General features: G+C 39.7%; 1 protein-coding gene across 2 annotated transcripts in view; it reads right to left on the bottom strand.

The window, feature by feature from the left end:
* Positions 1-25,613, bottom strand: part of TDRD7 (tudor domain containing 7) — a 90,709-nt gene extending 65,096 nt beyond the window's left edge. The window contains exons 1-3 of one of the 2 annotated variants that reach the window (XM_067039743.1): positions 25,386-25,613; positions 2,830-3,042; positions 352-493 (exon numbers count right to left, since the gene is read on the bottom strand). In XM_067039743.1, coding sequence (XP_066895844.1) covers positions 352-493; positions 2,830-3,036 — 349 coding nt within the window. In that variant the 5' untranslated portion in view covers positions 3,037-3,042; positions 25,386-25,613. The remainder of the gene's footprint in view (positions 1-351; positions 494-2,829; positions 3,043-25,385) is intronic. The other variant, XM_067039744.1, reaches the window with a different exon arrangement.
* Between the last annotated feature and the right edge of the window lie 299 nt (positions 25,614-25,912).

Below are 25,912 nucleotides of genomic sequence, written 5' to 3'. Positions count from 1 at the left end.
AGGATTCGTAGTAAAAGACATGATTTCCTAAATAAGACATTAACTTAGAGGTTCTTGGTTCATCCAACATTCTAGATGAGCCTTTCCCCCAAAATAAAGAGTAAAACCACACTTTGCCATAATAAGTTTAAAATCTATGCTGGGTTATTTCACACTGTATAATTACTTTACTTAATAAGTCATGCTTATCATGTTCACTTAATTTCAAATGGAAATACTAGCTTCAGGACTTCTCCCTTGACATATGAACATTAACAAATAAAGGAGTTTATCATGAATATAAGCAATATTTCCATCTGACAATATATTCATAGACAGGCTTTAAAAGTTTAGCATGTGAAAAGATCTTACCTTCTAGAAAAAATGGCATGGTTTTCTTTACTCTCATCTGACAATTAACTTGGCGACCAGTTTTCCTTTTAGAATTCCTCTGACGAGCCACAAGCTGAGCAATTCTTGCAGTTTCTGTGCAGGCCATGGCATAGCAGGTAATCTAATTATGAGAGGCAAGGTGAGAGGATAAACATTTCTCAGATTCACTGATACCTAAAGGCTGATTTTTCAAAGTGCATCTTTGTGTGTTTATATGTCCCAAATCAAGCTGTATGCAAATATTCATGTCTCTCTCTCTTTGATAATGTTAGAGCTAAATTATATTTTCTGCAAGAGAAATCAAGCATAGTCCGCACACTGAATAATCTCTCCTCAAATTGAAACTTTTGCTTATTTCTTAAACGTATTTATTAAGCATCTAAAATGTGCTAGGTACTATAGGATTAACAAATGAACCAAATGAAACCTGTGATTTGCATATATTATCTCATATAATTTGTGAGATATATTTTATTCCCATTTTACACATGGGAAAACAAGAGGCTCAGGAAAGTTAAGCAAACTTCTCAAGCCACACAGCTAGGCTATCTCTCTGAATTCAAAGTATACACTTGTAACAGCTATTTGTATTTAGTGGTCTCCCAAAGACCACTAAATCCTAGTCTTGCCACTGCAATGGATTAGCTGGGTGACTTGGGGCAAACCAGTTTACTTCTAAAATCTCAGTATTATCAGCTGTAAGACAGCGAAGAGCTTAGATTTGGGGTTTTCAAACTGTTCAATGGAGCCATAGAATTCCATGGAAGTGCCTCAGGGCTATGACCGCAAGACAGGGTAAGCAGAGGCCTGGACCCTCTGGCACTTACTTAAATGACAGTAGCTCAGCTTTTTATCTTTAAAAAAAAAATGGTGGGGTATATAGGATATTTGAAAAAGGATTTGAAAAAAGAACGTAGACTGTTGAGATTAGACTATCTCTAGAGGACCATCTAGTGTTAAAGTCTTTCATTCTAAGTTGAAATCAAGAACAGGAAAGCAGTGAGGCTTTATACCACAAGCCAAAACATGTTCCTATTCTTTGGTCCAGTATTTCCATTCCTGAAAATATAAGAATATATTTCAAAAGAAGAAAAAGTCACATACCCAAATATGTGCATTAGGGGTTATTTTAATAGTCAAAATCTGGAAACATTAAAAATGTCCAAAATAGGAGAATAAAGAGTTAAGTAAATTATAGCATAGTAACTGTATGAAGCATTACTTAATTATTAATTAATTCATTCAGATATTTGATCATTTATACATTCAACACATATTTATTAAACACCTACTATTAGGGGTAAAAAAAAAAAAATCCCTTATCCTCAAGAAACTTATGAAGGAAAGGCAAAGAGACTAAACAGAAAACATTATGTCACGTGTCATACCGGATGTATTACAAGGGGCCAAGCAGACAGAAAGGAGGGCTTAAATCTGTCTGGGAGAACCAGGGTCACTGAAGAAAGTTTTATTTTAATATAATATTTAATTAGTTTATAACTTATTATATAAAATTTATTACAGATTATGCGAACCTCTGACCACTCTCCCAATCCTGGGCCCCTTTTCTCCTCTACCCACTGCTTCCCTATCCACCCCCCTCCCAAGAGGACAACTATTATAATTTTTGGTGAGAAATACTCCAGACCTGTTCTACATATTTACATATATAGAAATGTACCCTGAAAAAGGTACTGATTGCGGGGATGGGTGCCTTTCTGTCTTGGATGGTGGTTTGTCCGTATCTTTTATACTGTACATTAAGCAGAAACCAAGAAGTGAAACTGTTGGGTCATAGAGTATATGCAATAAAAAATTTACTTGCTACCACCTAATTGCCCATGTTATATATAAAATATTCTTCCAGAGAAACTAAAGGATTTAAAATTGTAGAATAACATGATCACTGTTACTAAAGTGTGAAGGTGAGAACAGGCTAGGGACTAAAGACAGGGATAACAGTAGGGAGGGCCCTGTAATAACCAAAAGTGATGATCAATCAATTAGAGGCTGAACTAGGATCCAGACAGTAGGAATAGATAGGAGTCAGGTCAAATGATGAGAATTTTAAAGTGTCTATTAGATTCGGTAATCAGGAAGTCATTAGTGACCTAGGCAAAAACAGCTGTAGCAGGTCTATAATGAGTGGGCATGACATTTAGGTAGTTAAGGTCTCCAGTACAGTTATTTAGTTTGGACAATGAGACTGGGTAAAGTTTAACTTGAAAATTTTTAATTTAATATGGTTAAAACCTTATTTTTACAACGGAAAGAAGTTGAGGGTAAAACAAAAGACCTGAGAATCTTGGCTGTGCTGTGGATGCTGTTCTCTCTATCACTACCAATCTTGGCTAGTGCTTTTCACTTTGACTTCTACCCTAATTATGAGATTGGAAGTGCCAGACAGGCAATTAAGAATTGGTTTGACTTTTCTGATACACACAATTACCATCTTACCTCTCCAGTTCTACTAGTCTCTATCCTGACAACTGCTGGCACACTTCTCAGATAGGCTTCTAGCGTAGGATAACCTAATTGCTTGAAGGGGATCCAGTCTCCAGTTAAGGATCTGTACTCTCCTTGGAGCTGGGGTAATGCTATTCCGTTCTTATGAGACTGTAGAACAGCTCGTAGCATTTTTGAAACCAGGTCTGCTTCCAGCATCTTCACCTATAAGAACACACAGTGGAAGGTTACTCTAATGATGCATTAGTCTGTGAATTCAAATATATTTTCAGAGTTTACACTTGTTTGAGTATTTTATAAATTGCTATTGAATACTTTCTGTGCTATTACAATACAGGGAAATAACTGCTATGGTAGAGAAAAGCATGGAGTACTATGAGAACATTAAGGAAGTCAGGAAGGCACAAAGACTAGCCCAGGGATGGACAATATCAGGGAATGTTTCCCAGATGGAAGGAAGCCTGATGGATTCCTGAAGGACAAGATGCAATCGGCCAGGCAAGGAAGCAAAGGGTGTGGGGGGTGGGGGGGCCGGGGATGGGGAGAGGTATCAGCCCCAAGTAGAGGGAACAGAAAATTCAAAAGGCCCAGAGGTGAGAGAGAAGCACATGGCTGGTTCTGAGAACCCCAGGCAGTTAAGTGGCTGGACATGAATGAACAAAGGCTCTAAGCTGAGGACTAAAAGATGGGGATGGGAGAAGTGAGAAGAGGCAGACCCAGAAGAGACTACTAGATATGCTAAGATGTTTGCATTTTTGCCAAAAGTAATGTGAGACCTTGGAGGAATTTTAAATAGCAGAATAAAATGATTAGCTCTGAATTTTAAGAAGATCACTCCTCAGTAGCAGGGAAAATAAACTAGAAGGAGAAAGATAAATGAGTTGTAAGAACTGAAGATATGGAAGATCTGAAAACAGGGCCTTGGGAAAAAACAAAAAATCAGTATCAGAGGTAATTAGGAAGTGAAATCAACAGGAATTGATTAACTGGTTTGAATTATGAGAGAGGCCCCATTTTTCTAGCTAGAAGCGTGGTGGATAGTAATGGCCCACACTTAGATGGGGTTGAGGCAGGTTCGCAAGAGAGGAAGGGAGTGAAATCATTCTGGACATATGGTGGTTGGGATGCTCTTAGGGCAGCCACGTAGTTATATTCATTAGGAACTTAGGTTAGAAATCTGAGCTGCTTACAGATTAGTTGGCCTTCAGCATATATGTGGTATCTGGTGTCCAGGGAGTTAAAAATAAGGTTAAGGATGGACTGCTATGGAAGGCTGTCATTTAAGAGATGGGCAGAGGAACAAGAACCTATAAAAGGTTAAGAAAAAGAGATCAGAGAGATAGAAGTAGAAAAGGCAAAGTCACAGTGTCATACAAACAAAAAGAGGAAAAAGCCAAAAAGAATGGCATATTCAAAAATGTCATATGCAATAACAGACAGGTCAACTGAGAGAAAAAAGAAAAGTGACTAATAAATTTTGGTACCAGAGAAATCCATGGGGACCTTGGCTAAGGATTTTCATTGATCAGTAACAGGCATTTTTCAAGATTAATCACTCATATTTTCTTTGGACTAATGGTAAACAGAATGAAGATACATTCAGAGAAGGACATCCAAGCAGCCAGGAAAAGTAGATTTAGCCTTTCATTACAGGAAGGAGAAAGGCAAGCCATGGACAACTTGCTAATTTTTCCTTCAACAGTGCTATCCGATAGAACTCCGCACTCCCAATGCAGGGAGCCTGGGTTCAATCCCTGGTCAGGGAACTAGATTCCACATGCTTCAACTAAGAGTTCTCATGCTGCAACTAAAGATCCTGCATGACACAACGAAGATCCTGCATGTGGCGATGAAGATCCTGCAGGCGGCAACTAAGATCCAGTGCATCCAAATAAATAAATAAATAAATATTTTACAAAAGAACTTTCTGTGATTATAGAAATGTTTTATATCTGTGCAGTCCAACATGGTAGTCACTAGCAACATGTGGCTACTGAGCACTTGAAATGTGGTCAGCATGACTGAGGAACTGAAATTTTAATTTAAATTAAATAGGGCAAGTGGACACTAATCGGACTTCACAGAATTCTAGACAATCTTGCTCTTTCTCCAGTTTAGAAACATAAAGGAAGAACAGCAAACAGTTTTAGCAATTTCCTCATTTGTCCATTTAAAAAAGAGGACAAAATAGCTCATTTGCAGGTGCTCTTGATTATAAATATAATACTCAAATGATGGCAAAGTTTAAATGGTAAATAACCTAAGTATGCATTATGTACTTCCCTCTACTAAAATTAACTCTTTTCAAATTGTCACCACTAGCACCAATGCCATTTAATACAATTAATTAAACAGAAATTAATTAAATAGTAAATATAAATAGTCTAGGAAAGTCCTATACTAGGTCTATATTTTTACTCTATAGACAGACATATACACACATATATGTATATACAACACATATTTTTATTAAAATATATATTTATATTTATATTAAAATCTTCATTTAGGTATAATTTACATAAAATAAAATACTTATCTTATGTGTAGTGTTTATTGAGTTTTGAAAGCACATATATACTATGTAATCATCACCACAATCAAGATCTAGACACTTCTATCACCAAAAATGTGGGGTGTACAATATATGTAAAAGTAAAATGTACAACCACAACAGCACAAAGAATGAGTGAAAGGAACTGGAAGTATACTATTGGAAGGTTCTTATACTATACATAAAGTAGTATAATATTATTTCAAAGGGGAATTCAATAAAGAGATATATAGTAAAACTTATGAAAGCCACTAAAATTTTTTAAGAGGCGTAACTAATAAGCCAGTAGTAGTACAGGTAAAACAGAAATTCAATAAAAAACCAGGTAGAAGTAAAAAAAAAAAAAAAAAAAAAAAGTAGGAAAAAAGAGAAAACAGAAACAAAAAGAACAGAAAAGGCAAACAGAAAACATCTAGCAAAATGATAGATTTAAAGTCAACCATACCACCAGAAGCAAGAAGAACTACAATCCTGCAGCCTGTGAAACAAAAACCACATTCACAGAAAGACAGACAAGATGAAAAGGCAGAGGGCTATGTACCAGAGGAAGGAACAAGATAAAACCCCAGAAAACAACTAAATGAAGTGGAGGTAGGCAACCTTCCAGAAAAAGAATTCAGAATGATGATAGTGAAGATGATGCAGGACCTTGGGAAAAGAATGGAGGCAAAGATTGAGAAGATGCAAAACATGTTTAACAAAGATCTAGAAGAATTAAAGAACAAACAAACAGAGATGAACAATACAATAACTGAAATGAAAAATACACTAGAAGGAATCAATAGCAGAATAACCGAGGCAGAAGAACAGATAAGTGACCTGGAAGACAGAATGGTGGAATTCACTGCTGTGGAACAGAATAAAGAAAAAAGAATGAAAAGAAATGAAGACAGCCTAAGAGACCTCTGGGACAACATTAAATGCAACAACATTCGCATTATAGGGGTCCCAGGAGGAGAAGAGAGAGAGAAAGGACCTGAGAAAATATTTGAAGAGATTACAGTCGAAAACATCCCTAGCATGGGAAAGGAAATAGCTACCCAAGTCCAGGAAGCGCAGTGAGTCCCATACAGGATAAACCCAAGGAGAAACAGGTCGAGGCACATAGTAATCAAATTGAAAAAAATTAAAGAAAAGAAAAATTATTGAAAGCAGCAAGGGAAAAACAACAAATAACATACAAGGGAACTCCCATAAGGTTAACAGCTGATTTCTTAGCAGAAACTCTACAGGCCAGAAGGGAGTGGCATGATATACTTAAAGTGATGAAAGGGAAGAACCTACATCTAAGATTACTCTACCCGGCAAGGATCTCATTCAGATTCAATGGAGAAATCAAAAGCTTTACAGACAAGCAAAAGCTAAGAGAATTCAGCACCATCAAACCAGTTCTACACCAAATGCTAAAGGAACTTATCTAAGTGGGAAACACAAGAGGAGAAAAGGACCTACAAAAACAAACCAAAAACAATTAAGAAAATGGTCACAGCAACATACATATCGATAACTACCTGAAACATGAATGGATTAAATGCTCCAACCAAAAGACACAGGCTTGCTGAATGGATTCAAAAACAAGACCCATATATATGCTGTCTACAAGAGACCCACTTCAGACCTAGGGACACATACAGACTGAAAGTGAGGGGATGGAAAAAGATATTGCATGCAAATGGAAATCAAAAGAAAGCTGGAGTAGCAATACTCATATCAGATAAAATAGACTTTAAAATAAAGAATGTTACAAGAGACAAGGAAGGAGGAAACCCCCCCAAAAAAAGAAGAGACAAGGAAGGACACTACATAATGATCAAGGGATCAATCCAAGAAAAAGACATAACAACTATAAATATATAGGCACCCAACATAGGAGCACCTCAATACACAAGGCAACTGCTAACGGCTCCAAAAGAGGAAATCGACAGTAACACAAAAATAGTGGGGGACTTTAGCACCTCGCTTACACCAACGGACAGATCATCCAAAATGAAAATAAATGAGGAAACAGAAGCTTTAAATGACACAATAGAACAGAGAGATTTAATTGATATTTATAGGACATTCCATCCAAAAGCAGCAGATTACACTTTATTCTCAAGTGCGCATGGAACATTCTCCAGGATAGATCACATCTTGGGTCACAAATCAAGCCTCAGTAAATTTAAGAAAACTGAAATCATATCAAGCATCTTTTCTGACCACAATGCTATGAGATTACAAGTCAATTATAGGGAAAAAAAGTAAAAAACACAAACACATGGAGGCTAAATAATACGTTACTAAATAACCAAGAGATCACTGAAGAAATCAAAGAGGAAATCAAAAAATACCTAGAGGCAAATGACAATGAAAACATGACGATCCAAAACCTATGGGATGCAGCAAAAGCAGTTCTAAGAGGGAAGTTTACAGCTATACAAGCCTACCTAAAGAAACAAGAAAACTCTCAAATAAACAATCTAACCTTACACCTAAAGAAACTGGAGAAAGAAGAACAAACAAAACCCAAAGTTAGCCGAAGGAAAGAAATCATAAAGATCAGAGCAGAAATAAATGAAATAGAAACAAAGAAAACTATAGCAAAGATCAATAAAACTAAAAGCTGGTTCTCTGAGAAGATAAACAAAATTGATAAACCATTAGCCAGACTCATTAAGAAAAAGAGGGAGAGGACTCAAATCAATAAAATTAGAAATGAAAAAGGAGAAGTTACAAGAGACACTGCAGAAATACAAAGCATCCTAAGAGACTACTACAAGCAACTGTATGCCAATAAAATGGACAACCTGGAAGAAATGGACAAATTCTTAGAAAGGTATAACATTCCAACACTGAACCAGGAAGAAATAGAAAATATGAACAGACCAATCACAAGTAATGAAATGGAAACTGTGATTAAAAATCTTCCAACACACAAATGTCCAGGACCAGATGGCTTCACAGGCGAATTCTATCAAACATTTAGAGAAGAGCTAACACCCATTCTTCTCAAACTTTTCCAAAAAATTGCAGAGGAAGGAACACTCCCAAACTCATTCTATGAAGACACCATCACCCTGATACCAAAACCAGACAAAGATACTACAAAAAAAAAAAAATTACAGACCAACCTCACTGATGAATATAGATGCAAAAATCCTCAACAAAATACTAGCAAACAGAATCCAACAGCACATTAAAAGGATCATACACCATGATCAAGTGGGGTTTATTCCAGGAATGCAAGGATTCTTCAATATATGCAAATCAATCAACGTGATACACCATATCAACAAACTGAAGGAGAAAAACCATATGATCATCTCAATAGATGCAGAGAAAGCTTTTGACAAAATTCAACACCCATTTATGATAAAAACCCTGCAGAAAGTAGGCATAGAGGGAACTTTCCTCAATATAATAAAGGCCATATATGACAAACCCACAGCCAGCATTGTTCTCAATGGTGAAAAACTGAAACCATTTCCACTAAGATCAGGAACAAGACAAGGTTGTCCACTCTCACCACTCTTATTCAACCTAGTTTTGGAAGTTCTAGCCACAGCAATCAGAGAAAATAAAGAAATAAAAGGAATCCAAATAGGAAAAGAAGAAGTAAAGCTGTCACTGTTTGCAGATGACATGATACTATACATAGAGAATCCTAAAGATACAACCAGAAAACTACTAGAGCTAATCAATGAATTTGGTAAAGTTGCAGGATACAAAATTAATGCACAGAAATCTCTTGCATTGCTATACACTAATGATGAAAAATCTGAAATAGAAATTAAGGAAACACTCCCATTTACCACAACGACAAAAAGAGTAAAATACCTAGGAATAAACCTACCTAGGGAGACAAAAGACCTGTATGCAGAAAACTATAAGACACTGATGAAAGAAATTAAAGATGATACCAACAGATGGAGACATAAACCATGTTCTTGGATTGGAAGAATCAATATTGTGAAAATGACTACACTACCCAAAGCAATCTACAGATACAATGCAATCCCTATCAAATTACCAATGGCATTTTTTAATGGAACTAGAACAAAAAATCTTAAAATTTGTACGGAGACACAGAAGACCGCGAATAGCCAAAGCAGTCTTGAGGGAAGAAAACGGAGCTGGAGGAATCAGGCTCCCTGACTTCAGACTATACTACAAAGCTCCAGTCATCAAGACAATATGGTACTGGCACAAAAACAGAAATATAGATCAATGGAACAGGATAGAAAGCCCAGAGATAAAACCACACACCTATGGTCAACTAATCTATGACAAAGGAGGCAAGGATATACAATGGAGAAAAGACAGTCTCTTCAATACGTGGTGCTGGGAAAACTGGACAGCTACATGTAAAAGAATGAAATTAGAACACTCCCTAACACCATATACAAAAATAAACTCAAAATGGATTAGAGACCTAAATGTAAGACTGGATGCTATAAAACTCTTAGAGGAAAACATTGGAAGAACACTCTGACATAAATCATAGCAAGATCTTTTTTGATCCACCTCCTAAAGTAATGGAAATAAAAACAAAAATAAACAAATGGGAACTAATGAAACTTAAAAGTTTTTGCCAAGCAAAGGAAACTACAAACAAGACAAAAAGACAACCCTCAGAATGGAGGAAAATATTTGCAAATGAATCAAGAGACAAAAGATTAACCTTCAACATATATAAACAGCTCATGCAGCTCAATATTAAAAAAACAAACAACCCAATCCAAAAATGGGCAGAAGACCTAAATAGACATTTCTCCAAAGAAGACATACAGATGGCCAAGAAGCACATGAAAAGCTGCTCAACATCACTAATTATTAGAGAAATGCAAATCAAAACGACAATGCTGTATCACCTCACACCAGTTAGAATAGGCATCATAAGAAAATCTACAAACAACAAATGCTGGAGAGGGTGTGGAAAAAAGGGAACCCTCTTGCCCTGTTGGTGGGAACGTAAATTGATACAGCCACTATGGAGAACAGTATGGAGGTTCCTTAAAAAATTAAAAATAGAATTACCATATGATCCAGCATCCCACTACTGGGCATATACCCTGAGAAAACCATAATTCAAAAAGACACATGCACCCCAATGTTCATTGCAGCACTATTTACAATAGCCAGGTCATGGACGCAACCTAAATGCCCATTGACAGACGAATGGATAAAGAACATGTGGTACATATATACAATGGAATATTACTCGGCCATAAAAAGGAATGAAATTGGGTCATTTGTTGACACATGGATGGATCTAGACTATCATACAGAGTGAAGTATGTCAGAAAGAGAAAAACAAATATTGTACATTAACACATGTATGTGGAACCTAGAAAAATGGTACAGATGAACCAGTTTGCAGGGCAGAAATTGAGACACAGATGTAGAAAACAAACATATGGACACCAACGGGGGAAAGCCGCAGGGGGGTGGGGGTGGGGGTGTGATGAATTGGGCAATGGGATTGACATGTATACACTGATGTGTATAAAACTGATGACTAATAAGAACTTGCTGTGTAAAAAAAATAAAATAAAATTTAAAAAATTTTTTTTAAAAAAGGACTATATACTGAGCAATTCCCTGGAGGTTCAGTGGTTAGGACTCTGTGCTTCCACTGCAGGGGTTCATTCCCTGGTCAGGAAACTAAGATCCCACAATCCTTCTGCACAGCCAAATAAATAAATTTTAAAAAATAATAAAATAATATAAAGTCAACCATACCAATAATCACATTAAGTGTAAATGATTGAAATATCCTGATTAAAAAGTTAGAGATTGGTAGAGTGGATATAAAAGCAAGATTTTCCTATATACTATCTACAAGAAACCTATTTTAAATACAAACATATAGGTTAAAAGTAAAAATATAGAAAAAGATATGCACGTAAATACATGACTATATTAATATCAGAACAAGTAATATTACCAAGGATAAAGAGGGACATTACAGGGACTTCCCTGGTGGTGCAGTGGTTAAGAATCCGCCTGCCAATGCAGGGGACATGGGTTCGATTCCTGGTCCGGGAAGATCCGACATGCCACGGAGCAACTAAGCCTGTACACCACAACTACTGAGCCTGTGCTCTAGAGCCTGCCCACGAGCCACAACTACTGAGCCCACATACCACAACTACTGAAGCCCACATGCCTACTGTCCATGCTCTGCAACAAAAGAAGCCACCACAATGAGAAGCATGTGCACTGCAACAAATAGTAGCCCCACTTGCAGCAACTAGAGAAAGCCCGCGTGCAGCAATGAAGACCGAAAGCAGCCAAAAATAAATAAATAAAATATAAATAAATTTTTTAAAAAGAGAGACATTACATAATAATTAAGGAATTAATTAATCAGGAAGATATAACAATCCTAAGTGTGACTGCATCTAACATTAGAGTTTTAAAACACATGAATGAAAAAACAATAGAGTTATGACTGGAGACTTCAAAACTCTTTTCTCAGTAATTGGTAGAGCCAGTAAAAAAAAAAATCAGTAAGGATATAGAGGAGTTGAACAACACCATCAACCAAACTGGTCTAACTGATATTTATGGAACACTCCATTCTAACAGTAGCAAAATATACATTCTTTTCAAGAGTTCATGGGACATTGACCAAGATAGAATATATTCTGAGGCTGAAACCAATCCTCAACCAATTTAGAATAATTGAAATTATACAAAGCATATTCTATGATCAGAACTAAACTAAATTGGGTATCAGTAACAGAAAGATATGTGAACAATCCCTGTATATTTTCAAATGTAATAAAATACTTCTAAATAACCAAGGGTCAAAGAGGAAAGCTCCTCCAAATAACCAGAAAACATTTAAATAAATGAAAACACAGTATATAAAAAATTGCTGGATGCAGTTAAAGCAATATCTGGAGAGAAATTTATAGCATCATATGTTTACATTAGAAAAAAAGAAACATTCTAAATCAATGATCTAAACTGCTACCTTAAGAAAAAAAGAGAGCAAATTATACCAAAAGGAAGTAGAAGAAAGGAATTAATAAAGATGAGAGCAAAACCAATACTGGAATGGTGAAACAGATAAGTAATTAAATAGAAAAAAAAGTAAAGGAAAAAAAATCATGAAACCAAAACTAGTTCTTGAAAACATCAATAAAATTGATAACTTCCAGGTAGATTAATCAAGGGGAAAAAAAGAGAAGACACAAATTACTAATAATGCGATTGAAAAGGGGGCCATAAATACAGATCCTACAGACATTAAAAAGAGAATATTATGAACAATTCCTGCCAATAAATATGGTGACTTGGATGAAATGGACGAATTCACTGAAAGACAATTTCCAAACCTCACTCAAGAAGAAACAGATAACCTTAATATCCTTAAGAATATTAGAGAAATTAAATTTGTAGTTAGGGCTTCCCTGGTGGCGCAGTGGTTGAGAGTCCGCCTGCCGAAGCAGGGGACGCGGGTTCGTGCCCTGGTCCGGGAGGATCCCACATGCCGCGGAGCGGCTGGGCCCATGAGCCATGGCTGCTGAGCCTGCGTGTGCAGAGCCTGTGCTCCACAAAGGGAGCAGCCACAACAGTGAGAGGCCCGCATACCGCAAAAAAAAATTGTAGTTAGAAACCTTCACATAAAGAAAACTCAAACCCAGATGACTTTATTGGCAAATTCTACCAAACACTTCAGAAGGAATACCACTTCTACACAAACTCTTCCAGAAAGTAGAGAGGAAGGGAACACTTCTGAACTCACTTTATGAGGCCAACATTATGCTGATACCAAAACCAAAGACATTATAAGAAAAGTACTGACCAATATCCCTCATGAACATAAGTGCAAAAAATCCTAACAAAATATTAGTAAATCACATCCAACAATACGTTAGAGAAATAGCACACCATGATTAACTATGGTTTACTCTAGGAATGCAAGGTTGCTTCAACACTCATAAGTCAGTCAATGTAACTGACTGTATTAACAGACTAAAGGAGAAAAACCACATGATATCAATAGGTGAAGAAAAGACATATGACAAAGTTAAAAATCATTTATTTTAATAACTCAGAAAATAAGAATAGACGTGAACCTCCTTAACCTGATAAAGAGTATCTGTGAAAAACCCTCAGCTAACATCACATGTAATAGTGAAAGAATGAATGCTTTCTGCTTAAGAATGGGAACAGGGCAAGAATGTCCATTCTCTTCACTCTTATTCATTACCACACTAAAGGTCCTAGCTGGTGCAATCAGACTGATTTCAAAACTTACCATAACAGTTTATTAGTCGAAATAAGGTGGCATTGACAAAAGGACGGTCACATCAATGGAACAGAATATACAGTCCAGAAATAGACCCACACATAAATGGTCAACTGATTTTTGACAAAGATAGCAAGGAAATTCAATGGAGGAAGTTCAACAAACAGTGCTGCAACACTATTCATCCATACACAAAAAATGAATCTCATACCAGACACAAAAATTAAATCAAAATGAATCATTAAGGTCCTAAATGACAAAGTTAATACTGTAAAATTTCTAGAGAAAACAGGAATAAATCTTTGTGACCTTGGGATAGGCAACGAACTTTTAGAGCCATGATGAAAAAAACCAACAAATTGTATCTCATCAAAATTTAAAACTTCTGCTCTTCTAAAGGCTGTTAAGAAAATGAAAAGACAAGCCACAGACTAAGAGAAAATATTTTCATAGCATACCTGGTAAAGGACTGGTAACTAGAATATATAAACAATACTCACCAGTAGTTCATCCCTTTTTACTCATAAGTAGTATTCCACTGTATGGATATACCACAATTTGTTTATCCATTCAAATGTTGATAGACATGTGGGGTGCTTCCAGCTTTGGGGTATTAAAAATAAAGCTGCTTTCCACTATGGAAAACAGTATTGAGGTTCCTCAGAAAACTAAAAATAGAGTTACCATATGATCCAGAAATCCCCACTCCTGGGCATATACCCAGACAAAACTATAATTCAAAAAGATACATGCACCCCTATGTTCATACCAGCACTATTCACAATAGCCAAGACATGGAAACAACCTAACTGTCCATTGACAGATGAATGGATAAAGAAGATGTGGCACATACATAAAATGGAATACTACTCAGCCATAAAAAAGAACAAAATAATGCCATTTGCAGCAACATGGATGCAACTAGTGATGATCATACTAGGTGAAGTAAGTCACAAAGAGAAAGACAAATACCATACGATATCACTTACATGTGGAATCTAAAATACGGCTCAAATGAACCTATCTACCAAACAGAAAAAAACTCACAGACATAGAAAACAGACTTGTGGTTGCCAAGGGGGAGGAAAGGAGAGAGAGGGATGGACTGGGAGTTTGTGGTTAGTAGATGCAAACTATTACATTTAGAATGGATAAACAACAAGGTCCTACTGTATAGCATAGGGAACCATATCCAATCTCCTGGGATAAACCATAATGGAAAAGAATATTAAAAAAAGAATGTATATATGTGTATAACTGAGTCACTTTGCTGTCCAGCAGAAATTAGTACAACATTCTAAATCAACTATACGTCAATAAAAAATAAATGAAGCTTTTTTGCAAAGATATATATTTTTCTTTCTCGTGTAAATTCTGAGGACTGGACTTTCTGAAGATTTAATACTCATAATAACTATGGAAGGAAAGTATTATTCTCCTTCTGTAAATGAGAAAACCAAAGCTCAGAGATGTTAAATAACCAACATATCACAAGCCAGGATTGTGAATGGAAGCCAGGATTTTAGTCCTGGTCTGTTTGATGCCAAAGCCCACATTCTTTCTATCATATTACCCTGACTGGTACTGAAAAAAATAAAAGACAAAACGCTGAAGAATTAACAACAGGAGACAAGATAATCAAGAAAGACAGGAAAGCAAACTGAAGAGAAGAAAGAAAACAGTCCTGTGAAATGAACAGTAGACTCAGCCTACTCACAGGTATGGTATGGATCCCAAGTCAACGAGACAACTGGAGACAGGCACTCTAAAGACTAAAAATTCAGGGCAGAGAAAGACAACAGCTATAGAGTCTGAGCACCTGCATTACTCCTGAGGTCCATCGACATTTTGAGTATGCTGGTGAGAAGGAAAGAGAGGCTGGCTTTGGGACCTATATTTCAATGTTGCCAGATGTTAAATCTGAAGTATGAACTTTGGCTCTTATATAGTAAACTCCTGATTACAAGAGAAATGCTTTGATTTACAATGGTTCATGATTCAAAGATCATTGAACTTTTAGCATACAGTTATTTCTTCAAGTAAGAAACACGACAAAGCAAGCGGGCTGGCCAAGTTTTAATTTGCAAGAGGAGAAACTAAAGGATCACTTGCTAATTTCCTAGTGTCAAGCCTTCTCAACTTTCTCTCTTTGACCTCCACATTTCCTACCTATCTATCTACTCTCTTTTTTCCTTCAAACCCAATCCCTCCCACCTACTCATCTAGAGCTCCTCTGAGTAAAACTGGCCTTTGCCCCTTTGCCTCTTTGTATACCTGCATATCTAAGTGGGCCCTGACTATGAATTATATACACATTATGTGTAGGTATAAAGTCAGGTGGTCAGTGCCCATGTGGGAATATACCCTCTTGGGTGTGAGCAGTGTACTAGGATCAAACTAGACCATTTAGCATATCTGGCTCCTCCCTAGTCAGAACAACTTTAAATTCCCCTGCCACAGTTTCAGTATGAAGGACATACCCATCCCCTTCTCTACTGCCTCCTCCTTCCCTTCCTTTTGGAAAGAGCATCTGTTCCATTGTTAACTTCCCACTGTGGTCTACTTTTCCCCAGCTACTTAGGGGGGTAGAAAGCAACCACTAATTTATGGGGGAAAAATCTCTAATAAATGCATTCTACTCAATAATGGAAATCCTATGACTAAAATATAACAGAACTCCAATATGATACTGGCTTGAAATGACAGTTCTAACCCCATCTTAGAAGCTAACCAGAGGCTTGTTCTACAGGTCGCCCTATATGAAAGACTCCTGCTCCCTCCATCCTAACGAGAGCAATTTCAGGCCACTTTCTCTGAAATGTTCCCCTCTATCTTCCTTATTTCTGTTATGAAACAGCTGTCATCAGGGATCTCCCAAACACAGCACTTAACACATTTTGGGGAGGGAGAAGGTCATACACCCACATATACAGCTTGTCTAATTGCCACAGAATATAGTAAAAGCTGTAAGGCTTTGTCCAGTGCTTGCTTCCTTAATCCCACCCTCTTTGAATGTGTCTTCTTCTTTGGGGACCTAGACTCTGCCAAGATACAGCAGTCTTATGGCCTCTATCCTGATTATCCTATCCTCCTGCCCCAAGACTATCAGGTAGGCTTCATGCAGATAGAAGGTATGTATTTACAGTGAGCAACTGATGATAATGTTAAATAAATAAAAAAAACAGTGCTAATCTGTGTGGCACACAAGTGCTCATCCTTATTTTTCACTTTTCTCACCCTCCCTAACCTCATGTTTGCCTATCTTCGATTTTTGGCAACTGTTAGACTAATTTTTCTAAGTTACACTTCCCAACCTGACCTGAGAGAGGCTCCTGCCACACACATAACCTCCTAGTTTCACTCTCTTTAATGCACATATTATCATAGTTAAAATCCACTGTTACCACCAAGGAAGTTTAATATTTCTTTCAAGAGTAAAGCTACTGATGACTGGTAGATGATACATTGATTCTGACCTTATCTGGGGGAGAAATGGGGGATTGCAGAAGGCTGTGCACACACCTCCTCTTCCTGCTTGTGCTCCCCAAGTTCAATACCACTATTCCTGGGACAAATCCCTTCTCCCCAGCCTTCTTATCTGTAAGATGAAGGGGTTTGGCCTTAGTGGTTCTCCACCGCCCAATCCCCCCACCACCGAGTGACACATGAAGATGGACAGGCTCAGTTCACGGTCCCCCCACTCCTCACCACCTGCATGGTGATCACCCTAGTCCACGCCAACAACATTTGTTGCCTGGATTGAGGCAACTGCCTCCATGCTGGTCTCTCTGCTTCCACTTCACCAATAATCTACTCTTCACATCACAACCAGAGTGATCCTTTCAAATCATAAATCCCATCACATCATTCCTCTGCTCAAAACCCTCCAAGGGCTTCCTGTCTTACTCAGACTAAAGGCCAAAGTCTTCAGAGGGGCCAAAAGGGTCCTACCCAGTCTGCACCCACCCCACTTCTCTGACCTCAACTCCTCCTCCTCTTTTCTCTCACTCACTCACTCACTCCACTCCACTCCACACTGCTTTTCTTTCTGCACTTGCCAGACCCTCTGCCCCAAGGTCGACACAGCTCATTGCCTCACCTCCTTCAGGTATTTGCTCAAATGTCACCTCCTCAGTACAGCCTTCCCTGGTCACCCTATTCAAAACCAGAACTGTTATGCCAGCTGCCCAGTACTCCCCTTCCCCTTCCCCTGCCTTATTTTACTCCATAGCACTTATGCCATCCAATATTCTTCTTTATTTTACTGTCTGTCTCCCTGACTTGAATGTAAGCTCCACGAAAGCAGGGATTTAGGTGGGTTTTGTTCACTGCTGAATCCCTAGTGCCCAGCCCACAACAAGAGCTCAATACATACTGAGTGCAAGAATGAGAAATTCTCCATAAAACTAACACCACTCCTTTTCTCTCCTACTCACTAAAATAATAGTATAGTGCATGTGAGCAGTTAAAGGAATAATCTTAAATTTAAGTTATTAAAAATTATTTGCAAATTTTAATGATTGTTGTAAACTGACTGAGACAGCCAATTATGTCACCAAGCTGTGATTGAGATCCATCACACAGTTTATTTCTGGGCCTTTCCACTCTGAGCCAGAGTTCTCAATGAGCAGGCTCAGGTCTGGGCCATAGCGTTACCGCAAAAAGTCCACACACTCCGATGTGTAAGCAAGCACTGCTTGAACACTGGTAAGTGTCTCATACTTACATGTATTCCTGTTTTGCAAACAGTGTGCAGATACTGTTGAGAGTCACAAACACGATATTGAATTTACAACAGCTTTTGGTAGTTATATATTTTATCAACCAACGGATATTACAAGTACAACTACTCATGTGTGAAGTTGCACAAAGTTTTTTTAAAAATTAAAAGAACCTGATACTTGAGGAGACTGGGAAGCAATGCTTGACCACATGGCTACAATCTGAATTAAGCATCCCTCTCCCTCCCCTTTTTTAAGTATGCTATTTTCATGGAATATTATAATTCTCTATGTGTATACAACTTTTTGGAGGGAAGGGCAGTCCCCGGACTATAGGACTGAGGATCTCAAAGATGGTGAGAAACAGATAAGTGCAGTAAAACCTGGAAGGGTAAATGTGGTTGTACATCTTGTTTAGATGTATGTCTTATTCTCATGTTTGTCAATTTCTTCCAGTCCAGTTTGTGATTCCAACATTAGCAATATCACTTCAGGCACTGAACAAAAAGAACGTTACAACTAAAGCTTAAAAATCTTATTATTTTCTAATCTACTATATTGCTATAGAATGCTCTAAATTTTGTTAATTCCTTAGTTATCATGGCATTTTTATAAATTTATTTTATCTTTGGCTGCATTGGGTCTTCGTTGCTGCACATGGGCTTTCTCTAGTTGCGGCGAGTGGGGGCTACTCTTCGTTGCCGTGCATGGGCTTCTCATTGTGGTGGCTTCTCTTGTTGCGGAGCACAGGCTTTAGGTGCACAGGCTTCAGAAGTTGTGGCGCGTGGGCTCAGTAGTTGTGGCTCACGGGCTCTAGAGCGCAGGCTCAGTAGCTGCGGCACACAGCCTTAGTTGCTCCGCGGCATGTGGGATCTTCCTGGACCAGGGCTCGAACCCGTGTCCCCTGCATTGGCAGGCGGATTCTTAACCACTGAGCCACCAGGGAAGCCCAATCATGGCATTTTTTGAGGTTTTCTGAAGATGGCAATTATACTCAAGAACTTTTGGAAACAGTATGCATATAAGAATACTTTCTTCTAACTATAAAAATCAAGTTTATTATCTTAGATGTCATCCACTAGAAGCACAAAAGGAAGCTCATCATGGGAATTTCAACTATTAGTGAAGTGCCTCAATGGCAACTCCTCCAAAGTGGCTTCCAAATCTCTTTTTTTTTAACATCTTTATTAATGGAGTATAATTGCTTTACAGTGTTGTGTTAGTTTCTGCTGTATAACAAAGCGAATCAGCTATATGCATATGTATAACCCCATATCCTCTCCCTCCCACCCTCTCTATCCCACCCCTCCAGGTGGTCAAAAAGCACCAGAGCTCATCTCCCTGTGCCATGCAGCTGCTTTCCCACTAGCTATCTATCTTACATTTGGTAGTGTATATATGTCCATGCTACTTTCTCACTTCGTCCCAGCTTACCCTTCCCCCTCCCCGCGTCCTCAAGTCCATTCTCTATGGCTGTGTCTTTATTCCTGTCCTGCCCCTAGGTTCATCAGAACGTTTTTTTTTAGATTCCATTATATATGGCTTAGCATATGGCATTTGTTTTTCTCTTTCTGACCTATTTCACTCATTATGACAGACTCTAGGTCCATCCACCTCACTACAAATAACTCAATTTTGTTTCTTTTTATGGCTGACTAATATTCCATTGTATATATGTGCCACATCTTCTTTATCCATTCGTCTGTCGATGGACACTTAGGTTGCTTCCATGTCCTGGCTATTGTAAATAGAGCTGCAATGAACCTTGTGGTACATGACTCTTTTTGAATTATGGTTTTCTCAGGGTATGTGCCCAGTAGTGGGATTGCTGGGTCGTATGGTAGTTCTATTTTTATTTTTTTTAAGGAACCTCCATACTGTTCTCCATAGTGGCTGTATCAATTTACATTCCCATCAACAGTGCAGGAGGGTTCCCTTGTCTCCACACCCTCTCCAGCATTTATTGTTTGTAGATTTTTTGATGATGTGTGGCTCCCAAATTTCTTAAGTTGCCATTTTGATCTTTCAACTTTCCTACTTATTTCTACTCTCTAAAAGTGTTGTGATAAATACAATTTAGAGTTGAAGAGGATTCAAATTCGTACTTTTATTTTGAGAATGTTATGTAGGCCCTGGTGACCGTAAGTTATGTGAGGTTGGGAGAAATAAGGCTGGTCATCTCTTTAAATTCAGGTTAAAATTCTTAAGGGTTTCCCTAGATAATAAAGAGTATGCTTGAGCTGAATAAGAATCCTCTGCTTGAGCAGAGTAAAGTGGAGGTGAGTCTGGGGAATTATTTAATCAGAGTATTTTAATCTCAAAAACTGACCAACGTCAGCAAGCAAAGACCCCAGTCAAGGAGGAAGAAAACTGGCCACAAGGATCACAACAGATTGCATTTGACTTTCATGTCCTTCCTCTCTCTTTTTCTCCTCCTTTCCTTGCCTCTCTTTCTGAATGACAAGTGTCAAAAATAGTTATATGTGCTTACCACAATACTTGACATTCGGTAGTTACATTTTCCTAGAAACATGGTATGGATGGCAAACTACCTATGAATACCTGCATTACACGGCTAAGAGTGCAATAATACAGACATTGGTGTACTGGAGAAGTTTTTAGTACAGCATCAAATTTGAAATATTAGCGTTTTCCCAGGTTTTCTTACTTGCCTCATTAACATACTTGACCTGGCAAGCTTAGTAAGAAAGCCACCAGATCTCCTCCAAGGTTTCTCACTTAACTAGTAGGCAAAAGCCTCTTAACCGCCATGTCCCACAATGTCACTGGACATTGTAAAACAGCACAGGACAGGACAGTGGGCCCGACCTCAGAGTAGGGAGCCAAGAGAGAAGAGCAGAATGCTAGTAGACACCTTCACACCATCTCCTCCAAACTGTTTAGTTTAAAAATGAGGAAACTGAGGTCCAGGGTAATTATTCCAGGCCTCACATATTTTTATGGCCAGACCCACAACAAGAACCCAGGTCTTCTGGCTCCCCAAAATGGGGCATCCTTTCAGATAGCTGCTCCAAATGTACAGAGTTGGCTTCAGAAAGTAAATTTGACTTGGGGAATACGGAGAACAACCCTGGGGCATATTTAGTGATTAGCCCTTAAAGTGGCAGGAAATGGGGATTGCCACATTCTGATTTAAGGGTGTGGCACCCAAATCCAAAATACTTGCCAGCTGCTGCAAAAATTCAATCCTTTTATACTGTTCCTTTTCTATTTTGCTATATATACAATTTAACCTTGAGTACCCAGAAACACTAACACTGTGCAAGAAGTGGGGCAAGGAGTAGGGGAAAGTAATGACAACCTTTAGGAAAGCAAGGTTTAAACAATGTAAATAGCCTAAAATAATTCTCACTTTCAAAACTGTATTTGTAAATTCACAACTTTTCTCTCTAATACACCTAAAAAGGGTCCCGGGAGTCTTATTCTGAAGAAGCAGGTTTTGGTGTCCTCTGGATACCTGCCTTTACCATTAGTTGATCCTCCCTGGCTCAATCGTTTGCATGCCATCTGCTTCCTGTAGCTGCAGTTTCCTCAGTCCTGCTGCCCAAAGACCTTTAGCCAAGCTGGTCTCACTCCCGTATATGCTCTCTCCTCTCAGTTCCTCTTTTCTCAACTATTTCCAACTGTACTATTTGGCTCATTTTCCTCATTGCATCTTTTTGTGTGTCATAAATTTGACTTGAAGAGTGGCACTAAACCCACAAATAAATCTGAAGAATCATTAGGGTAAACTGAAATCACCAAGCAATCTCTTACCTTCTTTAGTCAGCTACTCAATTTTCAGTATTTCCTTAGGGCACATACTTCTGGTAAATGACTACCTTCTTCCATGAAGACACAATTTTAGCAACAAGCCAGGCCCTTAAAATTCAGAATGTCTGTGCTGAACAGATTTTAGGCATCATCTAGTCTATCCCAAACCCCTTATTACAAATCAATAAACTGAGCCTAAGAGAGAGAAGGTTTTTGTCTAAGACTCTTCCAAGGTGATTTCTCATCTTGCAACAGTTTAACATGCTATCTTTTATTTCCAATTATAGTCTATTTATTACCACCTTAATTACTCCTTCACCAACTCTTTTTTAAAAGATAGTTGGGACTTCCCTGGTGGCGCAGTGGTTAAGAATCCGCCTGCCAATGCAGGGGAAATGGGTTTGATCCCTGGTCTGGGAAGATCCCAAAGGCTGCGGAGTAACTAAGCCGGAGCGCCACAACTGCTGAGCCTGTGCTCTAGAGCCTGTGAGCCACTACTGAGCCCAAGTGCCACAACTACTGAAGCCTGCGTGCCTAGAGCCCGTGTTCCGCAACAAGAGAAGACACTGCAATGAGAAGCCCGTGCACCACAACAAAGAGTAGCCCCCGCGCACCACAACTAGAGAAAGCCCGCATGCAGCCAAAAATAAAATTTATTAATTTTTTAAAATCCTGTTTAAAAAAAAAAGAAAGGTATTAATTAATGCCCTCAGGTGGTGATATACTCCCTCAGGGTATCATTAGACAGCAGTTTTCTTTTTTTAATTATTGCAATTTCAACCTCCAAATTATACATGCATTACTAATTATATAGTATGAATAAATAAAGGCTTTCCATAAATCTACATAATGGAGAAAGCTCTGAGATCCTAAGTGGCTTAGTTAGGACTTTGGGTCTTAATCCCAGTTCTGCTTCTCATTAGCTATGACCCTTTGAGCAAGTCACTTCAGGTCGCTTTTTTCATATGGAAGATAAGGAGGATGGGCAAGATCCATGGTTCTCAACTTTCCCTGGAGTCCTTCAAGTGCTGAAATGGGGGTACAAAGATCTAACGGAAATCATGGATTTGCTTCCTCCTGACAAAGCTGCATTGCTAAAATATCGAGTTTGCTTTGGGGTCACACTGAGTATCTTGTGCCGATCAGAAGCTCTAACTGCCATATATCCTCACACACATCTTCAGCTCAAAATGACACATTATCAATACTTTTAGCTTGTTTGAAATACAACATTTTAAAAAAATTGGCCCAATGAGGAAATATTGAAAAGAATGAAGCTTTCGAAAGCATAAGGGTGGGAACAGAGGGAGGAGAAAGTCGGTTTTGCATAAAGAAAAACCAATTCACATAAATATGTAATTAGATTTCACTCCAAGCACCAAGGAACGTCTGTCCTTTCTGTATTTCTGTGTTGACCCCGAAAGTGCCCAGAGGCAAAGCACTCACTCTACGTCAAATCTCAGTTCTTAGAAATAGCACTTGATCAAACACAGAGTAGGCACTTAGAGTTGGATTATAAAATATTTTTCCTTTACGTTCATATTAGGTCTCCAGCTAGATTATATTGCACAGAGAACTTCTGAGAGGTTCTTCAAAGAGTTTAAATCTCTTGGTACAAAATACAATAGTTCATTCAGCCATGTTCAGCCAGTTCACTTAAAAGGGCATTAGCAGGGATTACATTTCATTTCCAATCTGCAGGGACTGAAATCCGAAGGAACCACCAACTGCTGCTTCAGAGTTCACTGTGTTTAACTACCAAAGAGGGGGGCTGTGGGCTGGCAAAGGGCCCTGGACTGGGGCACAGGAGACGTGGGTTCTAAACCAGCTGGCCCCAGAGCAATTCCCTACCCCCGGCACGGTCCTGTGCATGTAACTGATGCTCCATGAATATCAGTTGAATGGAACTGCAAAAATCTCCACCATGTGCCAATTTATATTATATAGAGCACTTAAAGATGTGTCCCTGCATCCAAGAAACTGAAACCCAATTATGTAAAATACGGGAAGTTTGGTGGAAGGAAGAGAGTTAACACTTCTCGACTATTATTATGAGCCAAAGGAATTAGTAATCTCACAAAAGCCTTGCTGAGTAAGTTAAATATTTCCAACTGATAAACAGAAAACCAGGGTCAACGAAAGTATGTAATTTGTTCAAGATCACACAATGTGCAAGTGGAGAAGCCCAGATTCCAACCCAAATTGGCAAAGCCCACGCTATTTGCAGTATGCAACACCTATACATCAAAGCGGCCGGGACTTGCGTCTAAGTTCCACCTCTGTCTTTAAGTTGTTGTATAACACTAGGCAGGGCACTTTTCTGCAGTTTTTCCACCTGCACGAAAGGGGCGGGGGGGGGGCGTGGAGGACAGGGATGGAGGGATGACACAGGTCAGTGGTGTTTTTGTTTTGTAGAGTGGCTTTCATAATCCTTTGGGGCCAAGACTTTTTCTAATACAGCTATTTCCCTTTCCGGTTCTTTGTAATTGTTTGGGAGTGAGTGGTGCCCTTGGTTATGTATGGAAATGTATTGTACCTACTCACTCAAGGGGATCGGGGCAGAACAGTTGTGCCGGCTCCAAGCCCCCTCCCATTAAATTGAGGCTGAGAACCTGACCCTATTGGGGAACACGGTGAAAGTTAAGATAACTCACTCATGGATTCATATTTCCCTCCTAACTTGGAGCTCTGTATCCACCCGGGGCTCAGGTGAGCATGGTTTGAGAGAAACGGATAGTATCTGTGTCCTGCACTGCTCCAGCGGCCTGCAGGGGCGGGTCTGTAAAGAGAAGAACTTAAAAGCTCACGGTGTGGGAGTTCAAACAGCCGGGGGGCTCGGATATCCCTTGCTCCGCTCGGGCAGCTGGCGCCCGCCCGCCGGTACCGGGAACCACTTCCTGGTCAGCACCTCCCACCCCTGTCCACACACCCGCCCTCCCCCCTGCTGCACTGCCCCCACTGCACTGAGTTTCCCAGGCGGCAGGGGTCCGTCCAGCTCCCAGGTGAACCCCCGACGGTCACATCAGAGATTTAAAACACAACGCTCTGGAACCCCAACTCCCCTGGCGCCCAGCCCGCTTTCCGGGGTGGGGACCAGGGTATCCTCTGCGGCTGCTGGGAAGAGGCCCTGGGTCCGTTCGAGTCCCGCTCGGGCCACTGTCCCGCTTAGTCACCCAGGTGCGCCGCGCCCGCCCGAAACCTCGTCCGACCTCGCCTGGCACCTGTCGTTCCCGCAGCCAGCGGGACCTGCGCTCACCTCCTTCTGCAGGCCCGCGGCCCGTCCCCGCGCCTCTGGGCCCGGCTCCCACCGCCGTCTCCGCCAGGGCTACAGCCGCGGCCACCGCCCACTTTCGGTTTCCCAGCACAGCTGAAGCAACCGCCGCGGCTCAAGAATCACCTCAAGCCCCCGCCCCGCCCTACTCGGCCCCGCCCCGCTCCGCCCCGCCCCAAGGGCAGACCGGCCTCGGCTCTGCGCGCGCACGGGCACCCCGGCGGCGTCGGCCAACGCCGGCGTCCGCGCGTGGGAAGGGAAACCGACGCCGCCTAGCGGTTTCTGCGCGTGCCCATGCACTGGCCGACGGCGGAAGGCGACTGCGGGGCACGAGCAGGAGCGCCTCCTCGTGGACAACGCAAGGATCGGCGGGCCGGGAGGATCCGGGCCGCAGCCGTCTTTATTAGCACTTAGGCGCTCCTGCTATTGCGTTTCACTTGTCAGAAGTTTCATTCAGTTCTTGCTTATTCTTTTCTTCAATTCTGGGGCCGTTACTTTTTATTCTCCTAGAT

This window comes from Kogia breviceps, chromosome 8 (genome assembly GCF_026419965.1).
Source record: "Kogia breviceps isolate mKogBre1 chromosome 8, mKogBre1 haplotype 1, whole genome shotgun sequence".
NCBI lineage: Eukaryota > Metazoa > Chordata > Mammalia > Artiodactyla > Physeteridae > Kogia > Kogia breviceps.
This window is presented reverse-complemented; position numbering and strand designations above follow the sequence as displayed.